At 28.3% G+C, this 24,249-nt stretch overlaps 2 protein-coding genes across 3 annotated transcripts; both read left to right on the plus strand.

Moving 5' to 3' along the window:
• The first annotated feature begins 6,908 nt into the window (after nucleotides 1-6,908).
• LOC112707309 (G-type lectin S-receptor-like serine/threonine-protein kinase At4g27290) lies at nucleotides 6,909-10,689 on the plus strand. Of its 2 annotated transcripts, XM_072201709.1 has the most exons (9): nucleotides 6,909-7,055; nucleotides 7,144-8,438; nucleotides 8,514-8,651; nucleotides 8,742-8,869; nucleotides 8,950-9,160; nucleotides 9,461-9,698; nucleotides 9,811-9,961; nucleotides 10,047-10,352; nucleotides 10,520-10,689. In XM_072201709.1, the coding sequence occupies exons 2-8, from the start codon at nucleotides 7,169-7,171 to the stop codon at nucleotides 10,350-10,352; spliced, it is 2,442 nt and encodes an 813-aa protein (XP_072057810.1). In that variant the 5' UTR covers nucleotides 6,909-7,055; nucleotides 7,144-7,168; the 3' UTR covers nucleotides 10,520-10,689. The 2 variants fall into 2 exon arrangements, with proteins under 2 accessions (XP_072057810.1, XP_072057811.1); XM_072201710.1 differs by lacking the exon at nucleotides 10,520-10,689 and having other exon boundaries at nucleotides 10,047-10,516.
• An 8,547-nt stretch (nucleotides 10,690-19,236) lies between these two features.
• On the plus strand, nucleotides 19,237-23,014 carry LOC112707311 (G-type lectin S-receptor-like serine/threonine-protein kinase At4g27290). Its single transcript, XM_025758991.3, has 7 exons — nucleotides 19,237-20,527; nucleotides 20,636-20,764; nucleotides 20,853-20,983; nucleotides 21,421-21,631; nucleotides 21,932-22,169; nucleotides 22,291-22,441; nucleotides 22,525-23,014. Exons 1-7 carry the CDS (start codon nucleotides 19,255-19,257, stop codon nucleotides 22,828-22,830), a joined length of 2,439 nt encoding a protein of 812 aa, XP_025614776.1. The 5' UTR covers nucleotides 19,237-19,254; the 3' UTR covers nucleotides 22,831-23,014.
• Nucleotides 23,015-24,249: the final 1,235 nt, after the last annotated feature.

A 24,249-nucleotide genomic window follows, 5' to 3' on the forward strand; every position in this document is an offset into this window, starting at 1 on the left:
GGAGGGTTTGTTTGTTAATTTTTTAAAAATTATTCAATGGTTTATTTTAAATAATAAGTTATTAATTAAAAACTAACCATATTATGATTAAATACTAGTTTTGGTTAAATTTAAACAACTCAAGTTATTAATATAGTGAGTAATCTTATTAAAATATCGACCAATCAAAAATTGACACATCATAAAAAATAAATTATATGTTAATTTAAAAAGGTAGAATAAAATTCATTTTTTTCTATATATTTAAACAATAATATTTCTAATAATAAACACATTTTGTTTTATATTTATTAAATAAAAAATCATGTATTTATATTTCTAATTTTTCAAAATTATGAGTGTTTTTAAAAGTACTTCAAAATTTTTTAAAATTAATTTATATTTATTAAAATTTTAAATTTTAATATAATCTCATACATTAATAAATATTTAAATTTATTCTTATAATTATATCTGTTATATTTTTTTAAATTTAAAAATTATTACTAAACATAATTATTTTTTGTGTGTGTAATTTATTAAAAGTCATTTTTATTTTAATTTACTAAATATAAATGTTATAATTTTTAAAAAAAAATTTAAAAGTCAACTTTAATAAATTATTTTTAAAAAATAAGAATTTTACGAAACCAAATCTAAATGGTAATGTAAGATTCCGGATTTTTAAAAATTAAATAATTAAATATTTATAAGTTATTATATTATATTGAGATTTTGTTTTTAAAAAAAAATTAAAAATTATTTATCATAAAAATAATTAAATAAAATTTATAATTATTAAAATTTAATTTAATTAAAACTCATTTTGTTAAATTTAAATTATTTATCTAAAAAATATATTTTGATAGACAAAAAAAATTAAATTAAATTTATTATTATTATTATTATTATTATTATTATTATATTATATTATATTATATTATATTATATTATATTATATTATTTATTTATTTATTTTCCTTTTGGCCGAAGCTAAAGGAACTAAAAAGAAAGAAAACCAAAGCATAACTTTTTTATATATATATATATATATATATATGAAATTAAAACTGAAACTTGGTCATATATACATGAAACGTGACATGTATGCATGTATATGTATATAATACAGATGACACCTAATGAAGCTTTGAGTTAATATTATCAATCCATACTCATCTTCCATTTCCCTTCATTAATCACCAATTGAACTAAAAAGAAAGAGAGAGGCCGAGAGTGTCACAGAAGAACCGTGACGTTCCATGAGCTTTTTGGCTCCGATTTTTTTAAAATCCATAACTCCAATAAAAAATCTAATCCGATAAAAGTGTTTGTATTTTTCTCTTCTACACATTGACGTTATTTTTATTCGGTGAAAACTGATGGTGACGTAGCTTCTCTTTTTCTTGAGTTCGATAGTTTTAGGAGGCACAGACGATTCTTAACGTTTTCTTCTTCAACAGTTCGGTCAGAAAATTTTTCCAAAGGTCCCGTTAGTTTGATTTCGTATGGAGGTAGGGTTTGATAACTTTATAATAATTAAATGTGAGTTTGATAAGTGAATGTTGATTTAGCTGATTATTGCGTGAATTTGAATGAGTTTATGTTAAATTATTGTTGAATTATTGTTGTTTGCTTGAGATTTTGATTCAGTTATGTATGAACAACTAGCTGGGACGCTTTGATTATTTTGGGAATAAAAAATAGAATTTTCAAAAGCTTAACGAAATATATTAACTGATTTTGAATTATTAAAGAAATATTTTTGCTGGTGGAGTCGGTTGGATTATTAATTGTTTTAAAGATTTTGGAGAATGGCATAAAGATGTGGTTTTAGTTTTAAAAGAAAAAGAGAAGATAAATCGACACGTGTACTTATGAGAATGATTGAAAGGTCACGAGAGAGTGACGAAAAGTAAATAGTTATGGTGCCGATGTGAAAGTGTTAAGCCGTGGGCTTTGTTTCTGAATGATTGTGCGGGGACGCCCGTGTGTATGGAACGGCTTCCAGGAGAAAGTAGCACATGCTTCAGCTGGAGAATCAGCGCCTGCAAGTACTTACAGAGGTCATGTTCGGCATACTTCAGCTGGAGAATCAGCGCCTGCAAGAAGTAAAAACTTGCAGAGGTTATGCCGCTGGAATGCCTTATCTGACTTGCGGGTCGGATTGCGTCGGGTGCGGGTCGAAACCGACAAATGAGCTCATCATAAAAAATAAATTACATGTTAATTTAAAAAGGGTAGAATAAAATTCATTTTTTTCTATATATTTAAATAATAATATTTCTAATAATAAACACATTTTGTTTTATATTTATTAAATAAAAAATCATGTATTTATATTTTTAATTTTTCAAAATTATGAGTGTTTTTAAAAGTACTTCAAAATTTTTTAAAATTAATTTATATTTATTAAAATTTTAAATTTTAATATAATCTCATACGTTAATAAATATTTAAATTTATTTTTATAATTATATCTGTTATATTTTTTTAAATTTAAAAATTATTACTAAACATAATTATTTTTTGTGTGTGTAATTTATTAAAAATTATTTTTATTTTAATTTACTAAATATAAATGTTATAATTTTTAGAAAAAAATTAAAACTCAACTTTAATAAACTATTTTTAAAAAATAAGAATTTTACGAAACCAAATTTAAATGGTAGTGTAGGATTCTGGATTTTCAAAAATTAAATAATTAAATATTTATAAGTTATTATATTATATTGAGATTTTGTTTTTAAAAAAAATAAAAATGATTTATCATAAAAATAATTAAATAAAATTTATGATTATTAAAATTTAATTTAATTAAAACTCATTTTGTTAAATTTAAATTATTTATCTAAAAAATATATTTTGATAGACAAAAAAAATTAAATTAAATTTATTATTATTATTATTATTATTATATTATATTATATTATATTATTTATTTATTTATTTTCCTTTTGGCCGAAGCTAAAGGAACTAAAAAGAAAGAAAACCAAAGCATAACTCATATATATATATATATATATATATATATATATATATATATATATATATATATGAAATTAAAACTGAAACTTGGTCATATATACATGAAACGTGGCATGTATGCATGTATATGTATATAATACAGATGACACCTAATGAAGCTTTGAGTTAATATTATCAATCCATACTCATCTTCCATTTCCCTTCATTAATCACCAATTGAACTAAAAAGAAAGAGAGAGGCCGAGAGTGTCACAGAAGAACCGTGACGTTCCATGAGCTTTTGGCTCCGATTTTTTTAAAATCCATCACTCCAATAAAAAATTTAATCCGATAAAAGTGTTTGTATCTTTCTTTTCTACACATTGACGTTATTTTTGTTCGGTGAAAACTGATGGTGACGTAGCTTCTATTTTTCTTGAGTTCGATAGTTTTAGGAGGCACAGACGATTCTTAACGTTTTCTTCTTCAACAGTTCGGTCAGAAAATTTTTCCGAAGGTCCCGTTAGTTTGATTTCGTATGGAGGTAGGGTTTGATAACTTTATAATAATTAAATGTGAGTTTGATAAGTGAATGTTGATTTAGCTGATTATTGCGTGAATTTAAATGAGTTTATGTTAAATTATTGTTGAATTATTATTGTTTGCTTGAGATTTTGATTCAGTTATGTATGAACAACTAGCTGGGACGTTTTGATTATTTTGGGAATAAAAAATGGAATTTTCAAAAGCTTAAAGAAATATATTAACTGATTTTGAATTATTAAAGAAATATTTTTGCTGGTGGAGTCGGTTGGATTATTAATTGTTTTAAAGATTTTGGAGAATGGCATAAAGATGTGGTTTTAGTTTTAAAAGAAAAAGAGAAGATAAATCGACACGTGTACTTATGAGAATGATTGAAAGGTCACAAGAGGGTGACGGAAAGTAAATAGTTATGGTGCCGATGTGAAAGTGTTAAGCCGTGGGCTTTGTTTTTGAATGATTGTGCGGGGACGCCCGTGTGTATGGAACGGCTTCCAGGAGAAAGTAGCACATGCTTCAGCTGGAGAATCAGCGCTTGCAAGTACTTGCAGAGGTCATGTTCGGCATACTTCACCTGGAGAATCAGCGCCTGCAAGAAGTGGAAACTTGCAGAGGTTATGCCGCTGGAATGCCTTATCTGACTTGCGGGTCGGATTGCGTCGGGTGCGGGTCGAAACCGACAAATGAGCTCATTACCTGCGATAGGAATAGACATGCATCATGCTTGTTTGCGCATATCTCTGTGCTGTGTAACTCTGTGATTGTGTGTGTGTGCTGCGTGATTGATTGACTTCTGAGTTCTTTTATTATTCATGCTTATAAGTGTTTTGTTGTTAGTTGCGGTTGGTTAATAATGGCAAAATAAAGTTAACATCTAACCCCGACCCTACTAAGAACTTCCCGGTTCTTATCCCCTATCTCCACCCCTTTCCAGCTACAGGTGCAAAGGCTCATTGTCAAGTTACGGGAGCACAGATCAGAGGAATATGTTTATAAGTTGAGTTGTTAGGATTTGTTTTCCCCTCGCCTTGTTAGTTAGAGTTTTTAGAGGGGTAGGATTTGTTTTTGGGAATCTTGAAATAAGTTTATGTATTTAATACTATGTGAATATATATACTTTTGTGATTTAGTGGCGTAAAATAAAGTCTCTTTTCATTTTCTTAATTAAAGTTTCGGTTCGTATTCGCGAAGGCTCAATATTAAATAAAGATAGTATACAATAAAAAGGTTTAGAGATAAGTAACACTCAGACTTTTAGTACGATCATGAGGTGCTAAAAGTTAGGGTGTTACAGGTAGTACTAGAGATATTTACGTGTATGAATAATCTTATTATCCACTCAAAACCAATTTGATCCGATTGTATTGGTTCTAGATCTGATGATAATTGGATACAATCGACTCTGATCCAATCAAATTCGACCTTAATTGATTCGGGTATTGGTTTTGGGATCGCAAGAACCCAAACCAACCAAATTACCTAATTAATTTAATATTAATTGAAATATAAATAAAATCTAATAATATATATACAAATTTATCTCTTATAATAGTTATTTAAGTTTGAATTGAGGATGTATTATTTTTTTAATATTATTATTACATATTTATAGTATTTAGATTTTTTTAATTTTATTTTCAATTGATATCCAATTACTCGAATCGATTCAATTTGGTTTTAATCGGTTTAGATTGATTTAGATCTACTCACTAAAAATCACAAATCTAAACCAATATAAACTAAATAAAATTTAATCGGTTCAATTATTTTTTTTTAAATTCGAACAAACCAGACCTGTAAACATCTTTATTTAGTACTTCGATAGTTTGATGACAATTTAATATTTTAATATAGTTATTAAAAAAATTTAAAATGTAAACTAAATAAAAAAATTCTCATTTATATATGAATAAAATATCAGAAAAATAAAAATAAAAATAAAAATTTTACATTTTAATTTAAATTTTAAAAAATAAATTATTATTTTTATTTAAAAAATTTAAAATATTGAAATACTTATTCATGAATTAATAAAATTGATTTTGTAATCATAAAAATGAGTAAATTACTTTTTTCATTCATAAAAATTTAAAATATTAATAAATCTATCGATGAATGAAATTAACGTTTGAATACTTTTAATTTTATTTCAAATATTATGCTTTGTGGATCACACTTTGGTTTATTTTTGAACAACTTTTTAGCATTTTAAATTTTTATGTGTAAAAAGAGTAGTTTATTAACTAAAAAAATTGTTTTAATAAACTTAATGCAAAACGAAATGTTAGTAACTCCAAAATATTATTCAAAATCATTCTTCAATTCATTAACATATATAGAAGCATATATTATTGGGCATTTTGATAATTTTTTTAAGAAAAAATACTTTAATATACGGGTCTCAAAAAAAAAAACATTAGAAACAAACTTATAATTTTAAAAAATAGTAGGATTAATATTTTATATTAGGTTAATAGTTTATTTTTATATTATTAAGATTTAGAGTTTGATAGTTAGAATTTTAAAATTTAGTATTTAAGAGCAATAAAGTTAGACGATAAAATATTTTACTAATCAAGTCAAATTTTCTTCTTCAACAGTGTTATCTTGTTTTTTTTTCATTTTTTTATACATGTTTAGTAAAATTATTAAGCACATAAATTTTGATACACAATATAAATATATTGGGATATATAATACAGAAATTTTAGCGCACAAAATATAAATTTTAAAGGATTATATATTCAGAACATTGATACCAAACCAATAAAATACATAAATTTTGATGCATAAATATAGTGTACAACATAAAAATTTTGTAGAAACTATATATCTAGAACATTATTAAATTATTCAACCAATAAAATACATTTGTATCAAAATTTTATGTGCTATATGTTAAAATTTTTTTTGTTATTCACAAAATTTTTTATGTTATATTAATGTTATGTGCTATGTATAAAAAATTATGTATCATGTGTAAAAATTTATATTATATTAATAAATTTTTGTAATATTCAACAAAAATGTCTATATTAAAAAAGTGTGAAAAAATAGAAGCAAAATATGTGACCTATGCTTGCGTTTTATTTATTTATTTTTTTAAACTTCTACTAATTTAATTAAATTTAATTAAAAAATATTTATACATATAGCATTACTATTTTAAAATTTAAATTTGGATAAATATTAGTTAAAAATAATAAATTTTATTAGTAAGTATTCTATAATTTTTTTGTTCGCAGAAAATGAAGTAACAAATTACAAGGTAAAACATCAATTTTTTCTCACCATAACTAAGGATGTATTATATATTATACAGCATTAGGTGGCATTCATGATGTCATCATTAGGCTAATTTTGATCATTTTGTGTATGACGGCATACCAATATAAAATATAAAACACAGATGGTGTAATAAACAAGCTGCTAACTGATATGTATTTAGTCTTATATTATTGACTAATAATAAACCTAATCAGGTCATGTGAGGTGAACAATTGACAAATTCGTGTTACGCAACACAATTTTTTTTCCCCTAAACACCAAAATAATAATAAGAAAAGGTGAATCAAGAAGCAACTTTCAACTTTGACATGGAGGCAATTTAAGGAAACCTTATATTAACACATTTTCTGATTTTTCTGCTTACAGAGAGACTCTTAGATTCCCACTGCAAATGGAAGGCTTTACAATAATGATTCTGTTCTTTCTGATGAACTATATGGTGGTGGCTTCAACTGCAAGGGACACTATAGATTCACTGCAATCTATCAGTGATGGTGAGATAATAGTTTCTTCTGATGAAATCTTTGCATTGGGATTCTTCAGCCCTGGAACTTCCAAGAACCGTTACGTCGGAATCTGGTTTAACAAAGATCCATCCAAGACAGTAGTTTGGGTTGCAAACAGAGAAAAACCCCTCACTGACTCGTCAGGAATTCTGAAGCTCAACAACACTGGAACTCTAGTCCTTCTTGATCGTAACAATAGTGTTATTTGGTCCTCCAACGCAACAAGATCCGTCATGAATCCAATTGGAAAGCTTTTGAATTCAGGAAATCTTGTTGTGCAAGAAAGAAGTAATAATGGTGCTAGCAAAGAAGATTTTGTATGGCAAAGTTTTGATTATCCATCCGACACGCTCTTGCCTGGACAGAAGTTAGGAACAAATCTAAAAACAGGACAGAATTGGTATCTAACGTCTTGGAACAGCTCGGACGATCCATTTCCAGGTAGATATACTTTAGAATTCGATATCAACGGATATCCTCAATTAGTCCTTAAAGATGGAGGATCTAAAAGATGGCGTGCCGGATCATGGAATGGAGTTCAATTCAGTGGAACGCCACAAGTGAAAGAAAACTCAGGCTTTAGATATAAATATGTTTCTAACGAGGAAGAGATATATTTTATGTATGAACTTATCAACAATTCAAACCCTCATAAGGTGGTTCTAACGCCGGAGGGAATCAACCAGAGAAGCCAGTGGAATCCGGACACATCGAGTTGGACCGACTTGGCAAGGCTACCCGCTGATGATTGTGACTACTATGAAACATGTGGAGCTTATTCTAGTTGTAATGTTAACAACTATCCAATGTGTAGTTGTTTGGATGGATTTGTGCAAGATAATAATAAGAAGGAGCAAGGTTTATCAGATGGTTGTGTAAGAAGAACATCATTGGATTGTTATGGAGATGGGTTTCTGAAGTATTCAGGGCTGAAATTGCCAGATACAGAAAGATCATGGTATAGTAGAAATATCAGCATTGAATATTGTAAGATGATGTGCTTGAAGAATTGTTCATGTGTGGCTTATGCAGCTCTGGATATAAGTGAAGGCGCAAGTGGTTGTTTGATGTGGTTTGGTAATTTAAATGATATTAAAGCTCTGACTCCATATTCTCTTGAAGATATTTACATAAGGATGGCTGCTACAGAACTAGGTATAAATACTTTCTAATTTTTTTAATTAATTAATTGTATATTTTTGTTTAACGGGAGTATTTTTCTTCTTATAGAAGCTATGCAGGAAAATGAATCACACAAATCAAACATCCGAAAGAAAAAGACTATCATCATAGTTTGTGCCTTATCTTTTAGTGTTTTAATCATATGCTTGGCCTTCATCGTCTTTAGATGGAAGATACGAAGAAAAGGTAGTTAAGTAACTCTTATATTATTTAAGTGATGTGGGGAAACAGAGCATGTATTGCATTTACATATCACATATGATACTACTTATGCAGGTGTAATGAATGACTATGAGGAAGATCTGCAATTGTCTTTGTTTGATATGTCTACAATTTCTTCTGCAACAAATAATTTTTCAGCTGATAATATTTTAGGAAAAGGTGGCTTTGGTTCGGTATATAAGGTAATGGAACCATTTTACTTTTGTTTTACAAAGCTATAGAGAATCATAATCTTTTGCCTATGTGTTTTTATAACTTTCAGGGTGTATTAAAGGATGGGAAAGAAATAGCAGTTAAGAGACTCTTACAAAATTCAAGTCAAGGAATCCAAGAGTTCAAAAATGAAGTTATGCATATTGCCAAACTTCAGCATAGGAATTTAGTGAAGCTCCTAGGATGTTGCATTTATGCAGAAGAAAGATTGCTAGTCTATGAATTTATGCCCAACAAAAGCTTGGACTACTTCATATTTGGTTTGATTTCAGAAATCCTTTATGATCATTCAATTAAGTTGCAACTGTACTCTAACTTGGTGAATGAGAATTCTTTGTTTTTTATTTTGAAAAATATATAAAAATGAATAGACCACAAAATATTATTTTTCTTTCCAACACTTGTTAATTCTTTTATCTATAGAAATTACATGAAACAGATTTTCCACTTATGATTTCTTATTAAATTTTGAGATAATCTATTAATGCATACACTATTTAATTACTTCTCAACTTACAATCTTACTACAAGAAAGATATAATTGGCTACCTTTTGGACAGATGAAAAGAAGAGTATGTTACTAGATTGGACAAGGCGCTTTGACATTATCAATGGAATTGCTCGAGGTCTTCTTTATCTTCACCAAGATTCAAGACATAGAATAGTTCATAGAGATCTCAAAGCTGCCAATGTTTTGTTAGACGGTGAAATGAATCCAAAAATTTCAGACTTTGGACTAGCTAGAAGTTTTGGAGGGAACGAAACAAAAGCAAACACTCGGCATGTTGTTGGAACTTAGTAAGTCTCTTATGCTTTGCTGATTATTAATATGGGTATGTTGTATGTATGATGGCTTGACTATAGGTTTGATTTTTTATCCTTTTCTTTTCCTTTGGTTGGATGTGCGCAGTGGATATTTATCACCGGAATACATAATTGATGGAGTTTACTCAATAAAATCTGATGTATTCAGTTTTGGTGTATTGGTGTTAGAAATAGTGAGTGGAAGTAGAAATAGAGGATTCATTCATCAAGATCATCACTTTAATCTTCTAGGACATGTAAGTGTGTAACTGAATTTTAATAATCACCTTTGTTACATATGCTTCTAATCTTAACAACAAGCTTTGCAAAATATATATGCAGGCATGGAAACTATTTATGGAAGACAAAGGGTACGAAATAATTTATGCTCCAATAAGAGATGCATCTAATTTATCTTCAATGCTAAGATCAATTCATGTGGGACTACTTTGTGTGCAAAAAAGTCCAGATGAAAGGCCAAACATGTCATACGTTGTTCAAATGTTGAGTAGTGAATCCACACTACCTCCACCTAAAATGCCTGGATTCTTCACAGAAAGAGAAATGGCTGATGAAGGTTCTTCTCCAAGTAATAACAGAACATACTCAATCAATGATGTCACTGACAGCATATTGGAGGCTAGATAGGTAAAGTTTCATACGGGGATAAAGAGATTCTTGTATATATACTAGAACATCTTAGACATCAATTGTATTTTAAAAGTTTTATATATGATTATTTGTATAAACTTACTACTGTACAAGTTAATCTAGTATACCAGTATACCACTATGAATATTGCTTCTTTGAAACAGAGTTAATGCAAGAAATGGTGAACCAGCTCCCATGTGCTCAAAGCAAATGTGGCTTCTGAAAATCAGATGATCAAGAAACTTGTCAAGAGCTTAGTAGGTTGCAGCAGGAAGCTGGAAATCAAATAAAGTGTTGAAATATATATAGTCTATATAAATCTGATTCTTCTAAATTTGTTTTTCAATTGTTATAAAGAAAAATAAAAGCAATCTACATACAATTAAAAGATAGTCAAATTACGACATAACTCTTCTTCACAATTTTCTTTTGAATTATCAACATCCATAAATTGTACATTATAATATTTATTCTTAAATTATTACAAAGAATAAAAAATACTAATTTCAACTTAATTTTCAAATATCAAATAAATTAATCTTGACTAATTTCATATTGTTATACTCTCTCTCTCTCTCTCTCTCTCTCTCTCTCTCTCTCTCTCTCTCTCTCTCTCTCTCTCTCTCTCTCTCTCTCTCTCTCTCTCTCTCTCTCTCTCTCTCTCTCTCTCTCTCTCTCTCTCTAAATAAGTAAATATGCAACGTTTCAACATATCTTGAATAAACAAATTAAAGCGAATGTCTACTTTAATTGTGACAAACAGCTATATAAAAATTATAAAAGTGTCTATAATGTGCATTTAGCTATTTAGAAATAATTATACACTTGCTTCTTTCTCACTTTTATATAGTTATATAATTGAAAAAAAAAAATTGAAACGTAGCATCATTGTTTAATTTTCTAAAAGACTCTCAGAGCTAAATTAACAATGAAATGGGAAACATTATTCCGATTATTCTATGGTATAATAAATTTCTTTTGATCAATATGTAGCTTCCACCTGTAGATACATTGGATTAAGGATTTAGCTAGGGTACTACTCCAATGAAATAACCTGTTCAATGTTTTATCCATGGTTGATTTTTGTGATGTGGCTCAATGATGTGAAGCGACGTTAAAAAAAAAAAAAAAACCAAAAAAACAAGGGATATAGAAGTGTTTTTTTGTGTACGTTGATGTTAACATTCTGACCGAAATAGGATTCGAATCTTAGTTATATTAATATGCAGTAATACTATATATTCCATGGTTCCATCTTGTTGACCGTTACTTTAGGGTAAGTTTATTTATAGGCACGACGTACTAACATACAAATATAAAGATTCAAAATCATATTTAATAATTGAGATAGAATATAAACATTATATCTAAGAATATTAAATTTCTATATTGTATGTTTTTTTTAACAAGAAGAATATCGAAATACTATTTTATTTTTTATTATTTTTTATAATTATATTTTTTATTAATATATATTTTTATTTTTTGTATAAAAAATTAAAAATAAATTAAACTTTTATAATTTATTATTTTTATACTTAATTTATTATTAAACAAAATTTAAAAGACCAATTTTTATGTTTCGATTTTTTATATCTTATTTTTAATATTTTATTTAATTCTATTTTCGAAACTAAATTCATCAGTCTCGCTCGTAGACACGGTTCAAAACCATCTCCTCGTTGAAACACAAGGCATCAACTATGGTATTAATAGGTCGGCATTTGAATAGTACGTACTATTTCTAATTTTCTATTACTATTATCTTAACATAGTAAAACTTGAGTGATAATTTTGACACCTTATTTTATGGCCAAGCAGATTAGAAAGGAGAACAACATTGACAGAGATGGTCGTTTTGCTGGCATTTTTTTTTTTTTGTTAGAAAGAAAGATTGGGTCAGGGATAAACAACTTTTTACATATTTAAATAACTTTTTTTATTTTTATATAGATAGATGCACCAATAAAAATTTTATAATTGTCTTTATATAGATATATTTTATTTTGACTATTAAATAATAAATTTTAGGATTTAATTTTTATATGCTATAAAAATATTATTTTTATTTAAAATGTAATAAAATAAATAAATTATATTTTTTAAATTAAGATCATCATAAAAAGATATTTTTAATATTTTTATTAAAATAGTTTCTTTTTATCTATTTATAAATAGAAAAATATTTATCAATATACATTCACTCTTTTAAGTATCTGGTTAAGAATGACCATATTAATTTACATCTATCACATCACTATTGCCATAAAAGAGAAAATCAGTATTGCACGACAGATAGAGCCTACTAGTTCGATGGTTTTCACAGTTTAAGTATTTATTGGTTTTGCCTTTAATAATATTAAGAAATTGAAAATTTTAAAAATAAATTGTATTTCAATATTTAATTTTTATTATAAATTCAAAAATTAATAACACTCTTATAATAAATATTAAAATTTTATCAAATGAAAAAAAGAAAAGGATATAAGATTCGCGTTATATTTTGATACTTCTTGTATAATGAACATTTTATGCGTTAGTTTTCTTTGTCAAAAGCGCCTTTCGGATATGCGCTATCTAATCAAGATACGAAAAAATAATAGGTACTACATGAAAAATAACGACATGTAAATAAATAGTTTTGAAAGAGTGGTATTTTGATAATAAATTTTAGGAATTGTGGCATATTATTAAAAGTCAAAAGAGATAAAGTGAGTGGAGAAAAAAAAAAGAGAACTCTTTAATTTAAAAAAAAAAGATAAATTTATTTTAATTATAATAAAAAATATTACGTTGACAAATTAATAATTAGTGATAATATACAGAGATAGTGGTGGAGTAGGTGGAGGAATAAGAAATATAGAAAAGAAAAGAAGAGAAAGAAGAGACCTTGATTTTGGAGAGAAATATTTTAATTTTGTTTTTGCTGAGGTTTGGGCGCTATAATCGGTGAATACTCGTAAGTTTTTTGTCAAGATGAGTTATATGTCGGCAAGAAGAAAACAAGGGGGTGGATACCTGTAAAAGATATTCTGACGCTCAAGTCAGTAAGTATTTAAGAGGTATAAAAATAATTTTATGAATATAGAATGTAAGACATGAAATAGAAGTTATCATATGTAGTGTGTCTATAATAATTCTATGAACATAGAATGTAAGACATAAAATAGAACTTATAGAACTTATCATGTGTTGTAAGTCTATAATAATTCTATAAATATAGAATGTAAGACATGAAATAGAATTTATAGAACTTATCATCTATTGTGTGTCTATCTTCAGATATAGAAATTGGTGCCTTTTATAAGCATGAAATTGATGAATGATATTCATGTCATGACCGTTTGGTTATTAAGATGGAAATGATGGTCATTAAGTCGGTAATGAAGATGTCAGTTACAAGCAAAGAATGAATGATAGTTAACGCTGAGTTATAACTCATAATGCACAATAAAGACCGAGTTATAAGGTGACGGATCACAACCCCCAAGTTTTGTTTGCCGATCATACGATCCATGCTAAGTTTAAAATAAAATAAGTTATAATTCGATTAAAAGATAAGTGAATAATGATATTGTGAGCTCCAAGTTAAGTCGGGTTATTAGGTCGGCATTTATTCAAAAAATAATTGAGTGATAAGAGCCATTCAATCAAGATAGTTGTATGGGGGATATTTTTCTGCTTAAGAACAATTTTAGCATTTGATTGTATGTGAATTGAAAAATTCAAAAATAGATATCCATTGACAGAATTGATTGTATGATCCGAAGATATAATGGCTATCTTGAAAATTTTTCGGCCCACAACAACTTATTGATGAATTTCTCGCTTGCTCAAAGTAATTAGTTATTGAATATTTACGATTTATAGCGAATGTTATATGACATGAATAAGATAAATTGAGAAAATAAATATGTACAAAGTCGCAGCATATATTGAATAATATATTGTAAAAGTAAAAGAATTCAAAGTAAAAAAAATATACCTTGAAAGTTGATAATTGTAGAGAAGAAGACGACATATATGAATATCGCACATGTCAAATATGAATATTTGAATTTTGTTTTGTAGGACATGTATTAATTTGATAATAAAACAACAAGATAATAGTTATTGAATGATACATTTAGTATAATATCTTTAGCAGTTACAGTATGATGAGGGATATTTCTAATGCAATAATAATAAATTTTGAATGTTTGCAATTTTTTTTAATTTTTTGTATTAAATCAATAGTAACATAAAATTTAATAAAATGAATACTACAATAGTGATATATTGCTAGAGAATAATATATAATCAATCAAATGACATAGAGCTATTAGGATTATTTTTGACCAATTTAATTTTGAATTTAAGTTCATGCAAAAGTACATTTAAATTTATAAATATTGTAGGAAAAACAAATGAAGTATTGATAATAAAATAAATAATAAAGATTGAAATAGTATTATTGAAAAATTTTATTATGAGTTTCGAAAGAATTTAATTACATTCCAGACTTGGACTCATCTAATTGTATAGATGATAATAATAAAAATAAATAAATATAATTTATGAAAAAAAAATTAGCATGATCGTATAGAAATTATAATGCCATATAGAAATGATATGTTTGGAATTTGTTCATAAGTGATGAATAAATTCATATATAAATTGAAATTAAACATACTTTTAATTTGATGTTGTAGTTTATCAAACGTTAAGAATGATTTTTACATTTTTTTTATAAATTTGCAGACTTTGATTTTGGAGTATAGAGAACAAATTTAATGAAACTTGAATAATAATAATTATTTAGAAATATTTTGAGTATAAAGAAATCTTTACGTAACTGGAGTATAGAAAGCAAAACAAGTTCGACAAGTGTGACACATGGATAAAAATAGCTAATGTAAATAATGAATCATGGTACATTTGGATTTAAAATGACAGTGATATATAGGGAGAGGTTTTATCAACACTTTCATGACAATAGATAAGGAAAATATAAGAGACGAGGCTACTGTGTAGTAGATGATCCCAAGAGTTGAAAACAAAATTATAAGTGACTATATAGTAGGTTTTATACTCTTTCCACTTTTGGTTAAAAATAAAAAATATAGAATATGGCAAGTAATTAAAGAAAGTTTGTATGTAACATACAATAGTTTATTTAAATTTTTAGGAGTTTGAAGTGCATATTTTTAGGTTTCAAATTATTGATAGAAAGTATAACAAATTAAAGATTAGTGTCAGTCATCTCATTATTCTAAATAAATTGTTTGTAAAATCCTCAATGAATATTATTTGGCCTTATGAAAGTGAGTTTTGAGTAGAGGTTGATAAATAAAAAAAATTAGAATACATAAATTACTATTATGCTAATGTTATTTAAAAATTGATTCAAGTATTTGAATGTAATTCAAATTCTTTGAATCTATTCGGTGGAGCAGGAAATTAGTTTACCGGCCCCGTGATGGGCGCCAATTATTTTTGTAGAGGTTTGGCCGCTGTATAGCTCATTCATCGGTGAATACTTGTAAACTTTCTGTCAAGATGAGTTATACGTCAGAAAGGAGAGAATAAGGAGGTTGACAAACCCCAATTTGACGGTTTATCTTATATTGATTTTAGGAGATTTTATAACCTTTCACCCACATTTATTCAATGAAATAGCATGATTTTGTATATTCTCCTTTAATTGTGCTTAAGAGTGAAAACATGCTTTTTAGGTCTTAAAATAGCTAAATCTAATTCTCCTTGATTCCATTAGATGCCTTGATATGTTTATTAAGTGATTTAAGGTTTAGGAGACAAAGATTGAATCAAAGGAATGGAGAAAGAAAGCATGAAAAGTTGGAGAACTCATGAAGAAATGAAAGAACCGGAAAGCTGTCAAGCCGACCTCTTCGCACTTAAACGACCATAACTTGAGCTACAGAGGTCCAAATGATGCGGTTCCAGTTGGGTTAGAAAGCTAACATCCGGGGCTTCGAAACGATATAAGATTTGCCATAGTTGCTACAAGTATGGTGGCGCGCACGCGCATAGTACGCGCACGCGCCGTTGCTGCCACCTAGTCCACTTGAAGCAAAACGTGGCCAGCGATTTTAGAAGCCTTGTGGGCCCAATCCAACTCATTTCTGATGCTATTTAACCCAAGGAGTGAAGAGGGAAACACAAGTTAGTTACCATTAGTTTAGTTTAGTAATTAGAATTAGTTTCTAGAGAGAGAAGCTCTCACTTCTCTCTAGAATTAGGATTAGGATTAGGATTAGTTCTTAGATCTAGGTTTTAATCTTTACTTTCTTCTACTTCTACATCTCAATTCTTTGTTGCTACATTCATCTTCTTCTATTCTTTTATTGTAATTTTCTTTATGTTGTTCTTATATTTTGTTGTAGATCTAGTATTGTTCCTTCCATTTTCTTTCAATTCAATAAGAGGTAATTCACAATAATTGTTCTTCTTTACTTTTCTATTGTTGATCTCTTGTTTTTGTAGTTGTAGATTCCTTTAATTCTTGCATTTGATAATGTTCACTTCTATTGCACTTTATGTGTTTGTTGAAATGTCTCTTTTAGTTTTAGTGTAGATTTTGTTCCTCTTGGCCTAGGTAGAGTAATTAGTGATACTTGAGTTATCTAATTCCTTTGTTGATTGATAATTGGAGAGATTGCTAATTGGTTTGGAGTGCACTAAAGCTAGTCTTTCCTTGGGAGTTGGCTAGGACTTGTGGCTCAAGTCAATTCATCCACTTGACTTTCCTTTCTTTAGTACGGGTTAACTAAGTGGTAGCAATGAACAATTCTCATCACAATTGAGAAGGATAACTAGGATAGGACTTCTAGTTCTCATATCTTGCCAAGAGCTTTGTTAGTTGTTAGTTTATTTTCTTTGCCATTTATATTTCTTGTCCAAAATCTTAAAAACCCCAAATATGATTCACAACCAATAACAAGACACTTTATTACAATTCCTAGGGAGAACGACCCGAGGTTCAATACTTCGGTTTATAAATTTAGGGGTTTGTACTTGTGACAAACAAATTTTTGTATGAAAGGATTATTGTTGGTTTAGAGACTATACTTGCAACGAGAATTCATTTGTGAAATTCTAAACCGTCAAAAATCCAATCGTCAGAGGTGAGTACCTGCAAAAGACACTCTGATGCTCAAGTCAGTAAGCGTTTAAGAGGTATAAGAATAATTCTATGAATATAGAATGTAAAACATGAAATAGAAGTTATCATATGTTGTGTGTCTATAATAATTCTATGAATATAGAATGTAAGACATGAAATAGAACTTATAAAACTTATCATGTGTTGTATGTCCATCTTGAGATATAAAAATTGGTGCCTTTTATAGGCATAAAATTGATGAATGATATTCATGTTATGACCATTTGGTCATTAAGATGGAAATGATGGTCATTAAGTCGTAATGACGGTGTCGATTACAAGCAAAAAATAAATGATAGTTAACGCCGAGTTATAACTCATAATGTACAATAAAGACCGAGTTATAAGGTGACGGATTAAATTTAATTGTAAAAAAGAGTGTCAGATGACATATTTTTTTATGAAATTAGTAATATATAATGGACCAATAATAATATATAAGAGAGATAGAGTGTGCAAAGGAGAAAGAAAGATAAAAAAAGAGAAAAAGAGAGAGCTACTTAAGTTTGAAAGAAAAAATTTCATTTCAATCAAAATGAGATAATATCATGTGACACATTTTGATAATAAATTTTAGAAATTGTGGTATGCTAATTAAAAAGCCAAGAGAGATAAAACTAGTGAAAAAAGGAGAGAAAATTCTTTAATTCTAAAAAAAAATATTTTATTTTAATTGAAATGAAATAGAGTATAATGTGACATATTTTAACTGTTAAATTAATAATATATAATAAATTTTAGTTATAATTATAATTAAAAAATATTATGTGATATATTTTAATTATCAAATTAAAAATTAATGATAATATATAAGATAAATATAGTGAATTGAGAAATAACAACATAGAAAAAGAGAGAGAAAGAAGAAAAAACTTCTTTAATTTTAAATTTTTTTAATTTAATTATAATAAGATAAAGAGAATATATTATTATTTTTATTTCTAAAATTTAGAATATAAATAAATTTATTCTTGAACAAAAAAAATTTACTTTGTATTCATAAAAAATGATTAAACTAATATTTTTACAAATAAAAATTTAAAATACTAACAAAATTATCCATAAATAAAATTAAAGTTTGAATATTTTTATCACATATAGAGGTTATTTTTTGTGGATACACAACAAATTTAATTTATTTATAAATGAATTTGTCAATATTTTAAATTTTTATGAATAAAAAAATTAATAATTTACTCAATTTTTTTTAAAAAAATATTTTATAAACTTATGGATGCAGATCGAAATGTCTAATGACTTCATAAAATTATTCAAAAGCATTGTTCAATTTATTAACATCTATAGAAACATGCATTCTCGAGCTTTTTTATTTTTTATGTTTTTAAAAAATAATATAATATATAGATCTCATAAAAAGGAACATGAGAAGGAGAAACTTTAATTTTTTGAGAAATTGAAGTAACAGGGTAACACTGATCACTATCAGTTTTTTCTCACGCGCAATTAAGTATGTATTATATAGCATTAGGTGGTATTATAAACAAGTATTTAGTCTTATATTATTGACTAATAATAACTTAATCGGGCCGTGTGAAGTGAACAATTGACAAATTCGTGTTACCTAACACAAAATAATAACAGAAAAAGTAAATCAGGAAGCAACTTTCAACTTTGACAGAGAAGGCAATTCAATGAAATTGAAACCTTAGTACAAGTTATTAAGACATTTTCTACATTTTCTGCTTACGAGAGACACTCAGATTCACACTGCAAATGGAAGACTTCACAATAATGATTCTCTTATGCTTATTTTGGATGAACTATATGGTGGCCTCCACTGCAAGGGACACTATTGATTCAGTGCAATCTATCAGTGATGGTGAGAAAATAGTTTCAGCTGATGAAATCTTTGTATTGGGATTCTTCAGCCCTGGAACTTCCAAGAACCGTTATGTTGGAATCTGGTATAACAAAGATCCAACAAAGGCAATAGTGTGGGTTGCAAACAGAGAAAAACCCCTCGCTGATTCCTCAGGTGTTCTGAAGCTCAACAACACCGGAATTTTAGTCCTTCTTGATCATAACAGCAGTCTTATTTGGTCCTCCAACGCAACAAGATCCGTCCTGAATCCGGTCGCAAAGCTTTTGAATTCAGGAAATCTTGTTGTGCAAGAAACAAACAGCAATGGTGCTAACGAAGAAGATTTCGTATGGCAAAGTTTTGATTATCCAGGCGACACGGTCTTGCCTGAACAGAAGTTAGGAATAAATCTGAAAACAGGACAGAATCGATATCTAACCTCATGGAGCAGCTCGGATGATCCGTTTCCAGGTAGATATACTTTACAAATCGATATCAAGGGATATCCTCAAGTATTCATTAAAGAAGGTGCAAAGAAAAGATTTCGTGCTGGATCATGGAATGGAGTTCAATTCAGTGGAACGCCACAAGTGAAAGGAAACCCAATCTTTAGATATAAATATGTTTCTAACGAGGAAGAGATATATTTTATGTATGAACTTATCAATAATTCAAACCCTCATAAAGTGGTTCTAACGCCGGAGGGAATCAACCAGAGAAGCCAGTGGAGTACGGACACATCGAGTTGGACCAACTTGGCAAGGTTACCGGCTGATGATTGTGACTACTATGAAACATGTGGAGCTTATTCTAGTTGTAATGTTAACAACTATCCAAGGTGTAGTTGTTTGGATGGATTTGTGCAAGATAATAATAAGAAGGAGCAAGGTTTATCAGATGGTTGTGTAAGAAGAACATCATTAGATTGTAATGGAGATGGGTTTTTGAAGTATTCAGGGCTGAAATTGCCAGATACAGAAAGATCATGGTATAGTAGAAATATCAGCATTGAAGATTGTAAGATGGTGTGCTTGAAGAATTGTTCATGTATGGCTTATGCAGCTTTGGATATAAGTGAAGGCGCTAGTGGTTGTTTGATGTGGTTTGGTAATTTAAATGATATTAAAGCCCTGAATCCAAATTCTCTTCAAGATATTTACTTAAGAATGGCTGCTACAGAACTAGGTATAAGTATTTTCCATTTTTTTTAAATATTCTTTTTTTTTCAATTTTCTGCTATTTATTAATTAATTGTTTATTTTCGTTTAACCGGTGCATTTTTTCTTCTTATAGAGGAAAATAAATCACACAAATCAAATGTCCGAAAGAAAAAGACTATCATCATAATTTGTGCGTTATCTTCTAGTGTTCTAATCATATGCTTGGCCTTCATCGTCCTTAGATGGAAGATACGAAGGAAAGGTAGTTAAGTTAACTATTATATTATTTAAGTGATGTGGAAAACAGAGTATGTATTGCATTTACATATTACATGATGCTACTTATGTAGGTGTAACAAGTGACCAACAAGAGGAAGATCCACAATTGCCTTTGTTTGATATGTCCACAATTTCTTCTGCAACAAATAATTTTTCAACCGATAGCATTTTGGGAAAAGGTGGCTTTGGTTCGGTATATAAGGTAGTGAAACCATTTGCCTTTTGTTTTACCCAAAAAAAAAAACACTATATATGAAAATGTTACATTATATATATCAACAATGCTAGGGAACCAACTCTATATAAGCTAAGAATCAGTCAATTGGTAACCGAATGTTGCTACTAATAGGCATACGGATGTTTCTTTTTCTTATAAATTGGATGGTTTTGGATATGATTTCTATGTTTCATGTGTTAAGCATTAATAAAACATAATTAATTATATGGAATCAACTAATGAATGATCAAAGCATCTGTTCCGTGATTCTCTCCTAACACTAACGTGGTCAACAATAATTTAACAAACAAATTAAATTATAAATTAATAAAACTAATTATAATTAATTATGTTGTTCCATTTTTGGCTGATTATTAATTGGTTCCATATACTTTTCCTATATATATTGTTACAACTTTCAGGGTGTATTAAAGGATGGAAAAGAAATAGCGGTTAAGAGACTCTTACAGAATTCAAGTCAAGGAATACAAGAGTTCAAAAATGAAGTTATGCATATTGCCAAACTTCAGCACAGAAATTTAGTGAAACTCCTAGGATGTTGCGTTTATGCAGAAGAAAGATTGCTAGTCTATGAATTTATGCCCAACAAAAGCTTGGACTACTTCATATTTGGTTTGATTTCAGAAATCCTTTATGATCATTCAATTAAGTTGCAAGGGTGCTCTCTATCTTGGTGAATGAGAAATTTTTGTTTGAAAAACATATAATAATGAATAGACTACAATATATTATTTTTCTTTTCAACAGTTATTATCTTTTATCTACAGAAATTATATATGCAAACAGATTTCCACTAGCGGTTTCATATTAAATTCTGAGATAATGTGTTAATCCATGCACTATTTAATTACTTCTCAACTTAAGTTTACACTCTTACCACAAGAAAGATATAATTGACTACCTTTTGAACAGATGAAAAGAAGAGCATGTTACTAGATTGGACTAGGCGCTTTGACATTATCAATGGAATTGCTCGAGGTCTTCTTTATCTTCATCAAGATTCAAGACATAGAATAGTTCATAGAGATCTTAAAGCCGCCAATATTTTATTAGACGGTGAAATGAATCCAAAAATTTCAGACTTTGGACTGGCTAGAAGTTTTGGAGGGAACGAAACAAAAGCAAACACAAGACATGTTGTTGGAACTTAGTAAGTCTCTTATGCTTTGCTGATTGTTAATATGGGTATCTATGATGGCTTGGCTATATGTTTGATTTTTTTTTTTCCTTTTTCTTTTTTTTTTCTTTTTCCTTTGGTTGGATGTGCACAGCGGATATTTATCACCAGAGTACATAATTGATGGAGTTTACTCAACAAAATCCGATGTATTCAGTTTTGGTGTATTGGTGTTAGAAATAGTGAGTGGAAATAGAAATAGAGGATTTATTCATCAAGATCATCAATTTAATCTTCTAGGACATGTAAGTGTGTAACTGAATTCTAATAATCATTTGTTATATATGTTTCTAATCTTAACCACAAGCTTTGGAAAAAATATATGCAGGCATGGAAACTATTTATGGAAGACAAAGGGTACGAAATAATTCATGCTCCAATAAGAGATACATCAAATTTATCTTCAATGCTAAGATCAATTCACGTGGGACTACTTTGTGTGCAAAAAAGTCCAGATGAGAGGCCAAACATGTCATATGTTGTTCAAATGTTGAGTAGTGAATCCACATTGCCTCTACCTAAAATGCCTGGATTCTTCTTAGAAAGAGAAATGGTTGATGAAGGTTCTTCTTCAAGTAATAACAGAAAATGCTCAATCAATGATGTCACAAATAGCATAGTGGAGGCTAGATAGGTAAAATTTCATATGGGGATCAAGAGATTTTTGTATATATACTCTAGAAGTTAAGAACATCTTAGACATCAATTATATTTTAAAAGTTTTATGTAGTTATTTAATTATATATATGATTATTTGTATAAACTTACCACTGTACAAGTTAATCTAGTATACCACTATGAAAAATATTTCTTTCAAACACAGTTAATGCAACAAACGGTCAACCAGCTCTCATGTGCTCAAAGCAAATGTGTGTTCTGAAAATCAGATGATCAAGAGACATGTCAAGAGCGTAGCAGGAAGCTGGAAATCAAAGTGTTGAAATATAGATAGTCTTCATGAATGCATTTCTTCTAAATTTGTGTATAATTATTAAGAAGGGAAATATAAACAATCTACGTATACTTCAGCACTTGTCTATTAGTGAAACACATTTGGAGATCGAAATTTTTAGGTATGATTATCAATAAATAAACTCCGCCTATTCTACACCTGGGATACATAGTCGGTTCGAAGTCCAGATAAAAGAGAAGGATTGTATTAGGCCTTCGACAACTAATATAAAAATTTTTCGTCGAATCTTCATGACATGGATCAAAGATGTTATTGGGTTAAAGTTAGATCGTTGCTCGAAAATAACGCACTATATGACTTACATACAGTGTAACGTCCCCTCTAACAAAATACCTTACTTAAATCATGGTATTTCCACTAGTAAGAACATTACGTAACCTTTCCTAATATTATCTACTTAATTACTGAGCCTTCATATCGAGGTTTCCTGAAAATACTAGAAAATTTTGTTCAAATAAAACCATTCATCCAAGATCCTCTAACAAATAATAGCCACATAATTATTAATAATAGGAAATATTATTCAAGTAATTTCAAATAAAGTTCAGATACAACACATATCCCTTTAAATAAAATAAAATCTTAAGCGATAAGTGTGAGAAAACTCTATGAAAACACTTACTTTAAAAACAAACTCCACTATTCGTCTGCAGATGTATACTGAGTCTTCAAAACCTGTGTCACTGAAAGGGGGAGAAATTTTGGGGTAAAAACTAACCACTCGTTCACAGTAGAGGATGAGAATACCATAATAGTAAAGAATAAAACACAACTAATCAACTTAAAAGTCAAGAATGATTATCCTAGTGAAAATCTTAAAATTCCTCGAGTGCTAATTTAAACAATGTAGTTATTTTTCCTTCAAATTACATTATTTGATCAATTTTCAGTTACATTAATCAATCCACATTTATATCAGTCCTCAATCATCTCAATTAACAGTCACATTTATAAACTAACAAACACAAATAAGGTACATAATGCAAAAGCATAAACAATTCACGCAAAAAAAAAAAATTACAGATAACCTAACGCAGCAATAAAAAGCACACCTAAACAATTTATACAAATGCATATGAT

This window comes from Arachis hypogaea, chromosome 8, assembly GCF_003086295.3.
Source record: "Arachis hypogaea cultivar Tifrunner chromosome 8, arahy.Tifrunner.gnm2.J5K5, whole genome shotgun sequence".
Taxonomy (NCBI): Eukaryota; Viridiplantae; Streptophyta; class Magnoliopsida; order Fabales; family Fabaceae; genus Arachis; species Arachis hypogaea.

Excerpts from the sequence above, each read along its gene's own strand:
- LOC112707311 (XM_025758991.3), top strand. The coding sequence starts at position 19,255 with ATGGAAGACTTCACAATAATGATTCTCTTATGCTTATTTTGGATGAAC. Across the intron at positions 21,632-21,931 it reads CTTGGACTACTTCATATTTG|ATGAAAAGAAGAGCATGTTA; the intron begins GTTTGATTTCAG and ends CCTTTTGAACAG. Across the intron at positions 22,170-22,290 it reads AGACATGTTGTTGGAACTTA|CGGATATTTATCACCAGAGT; the intron begins GTAAGTCTCTTA and ends GGATGTGCACAG.
- LOC112707309 (XM_072201709.1), top strand. The coding sequence starts at position 7,169 with ATGGAAGGCTTTACAATAATGATTCTGTTCTTTCTGATGAACTATATG. Across the intron at positions 9,161-9,460 it reads CTTGGACTACTTCATATTTG|ATGAAAAGAAGAGTATGTTA; the intron begins GTTTGATTTCAG and ends CCTTTTGGACAG. Across the intron at positions 9,962-10,046 it reads ACTTTAATCTTCTAGGACAT|GCATGGAAACTATTTATGGA; the intron begins GTAAGTGTGTAA and ends ATATATATGCAG.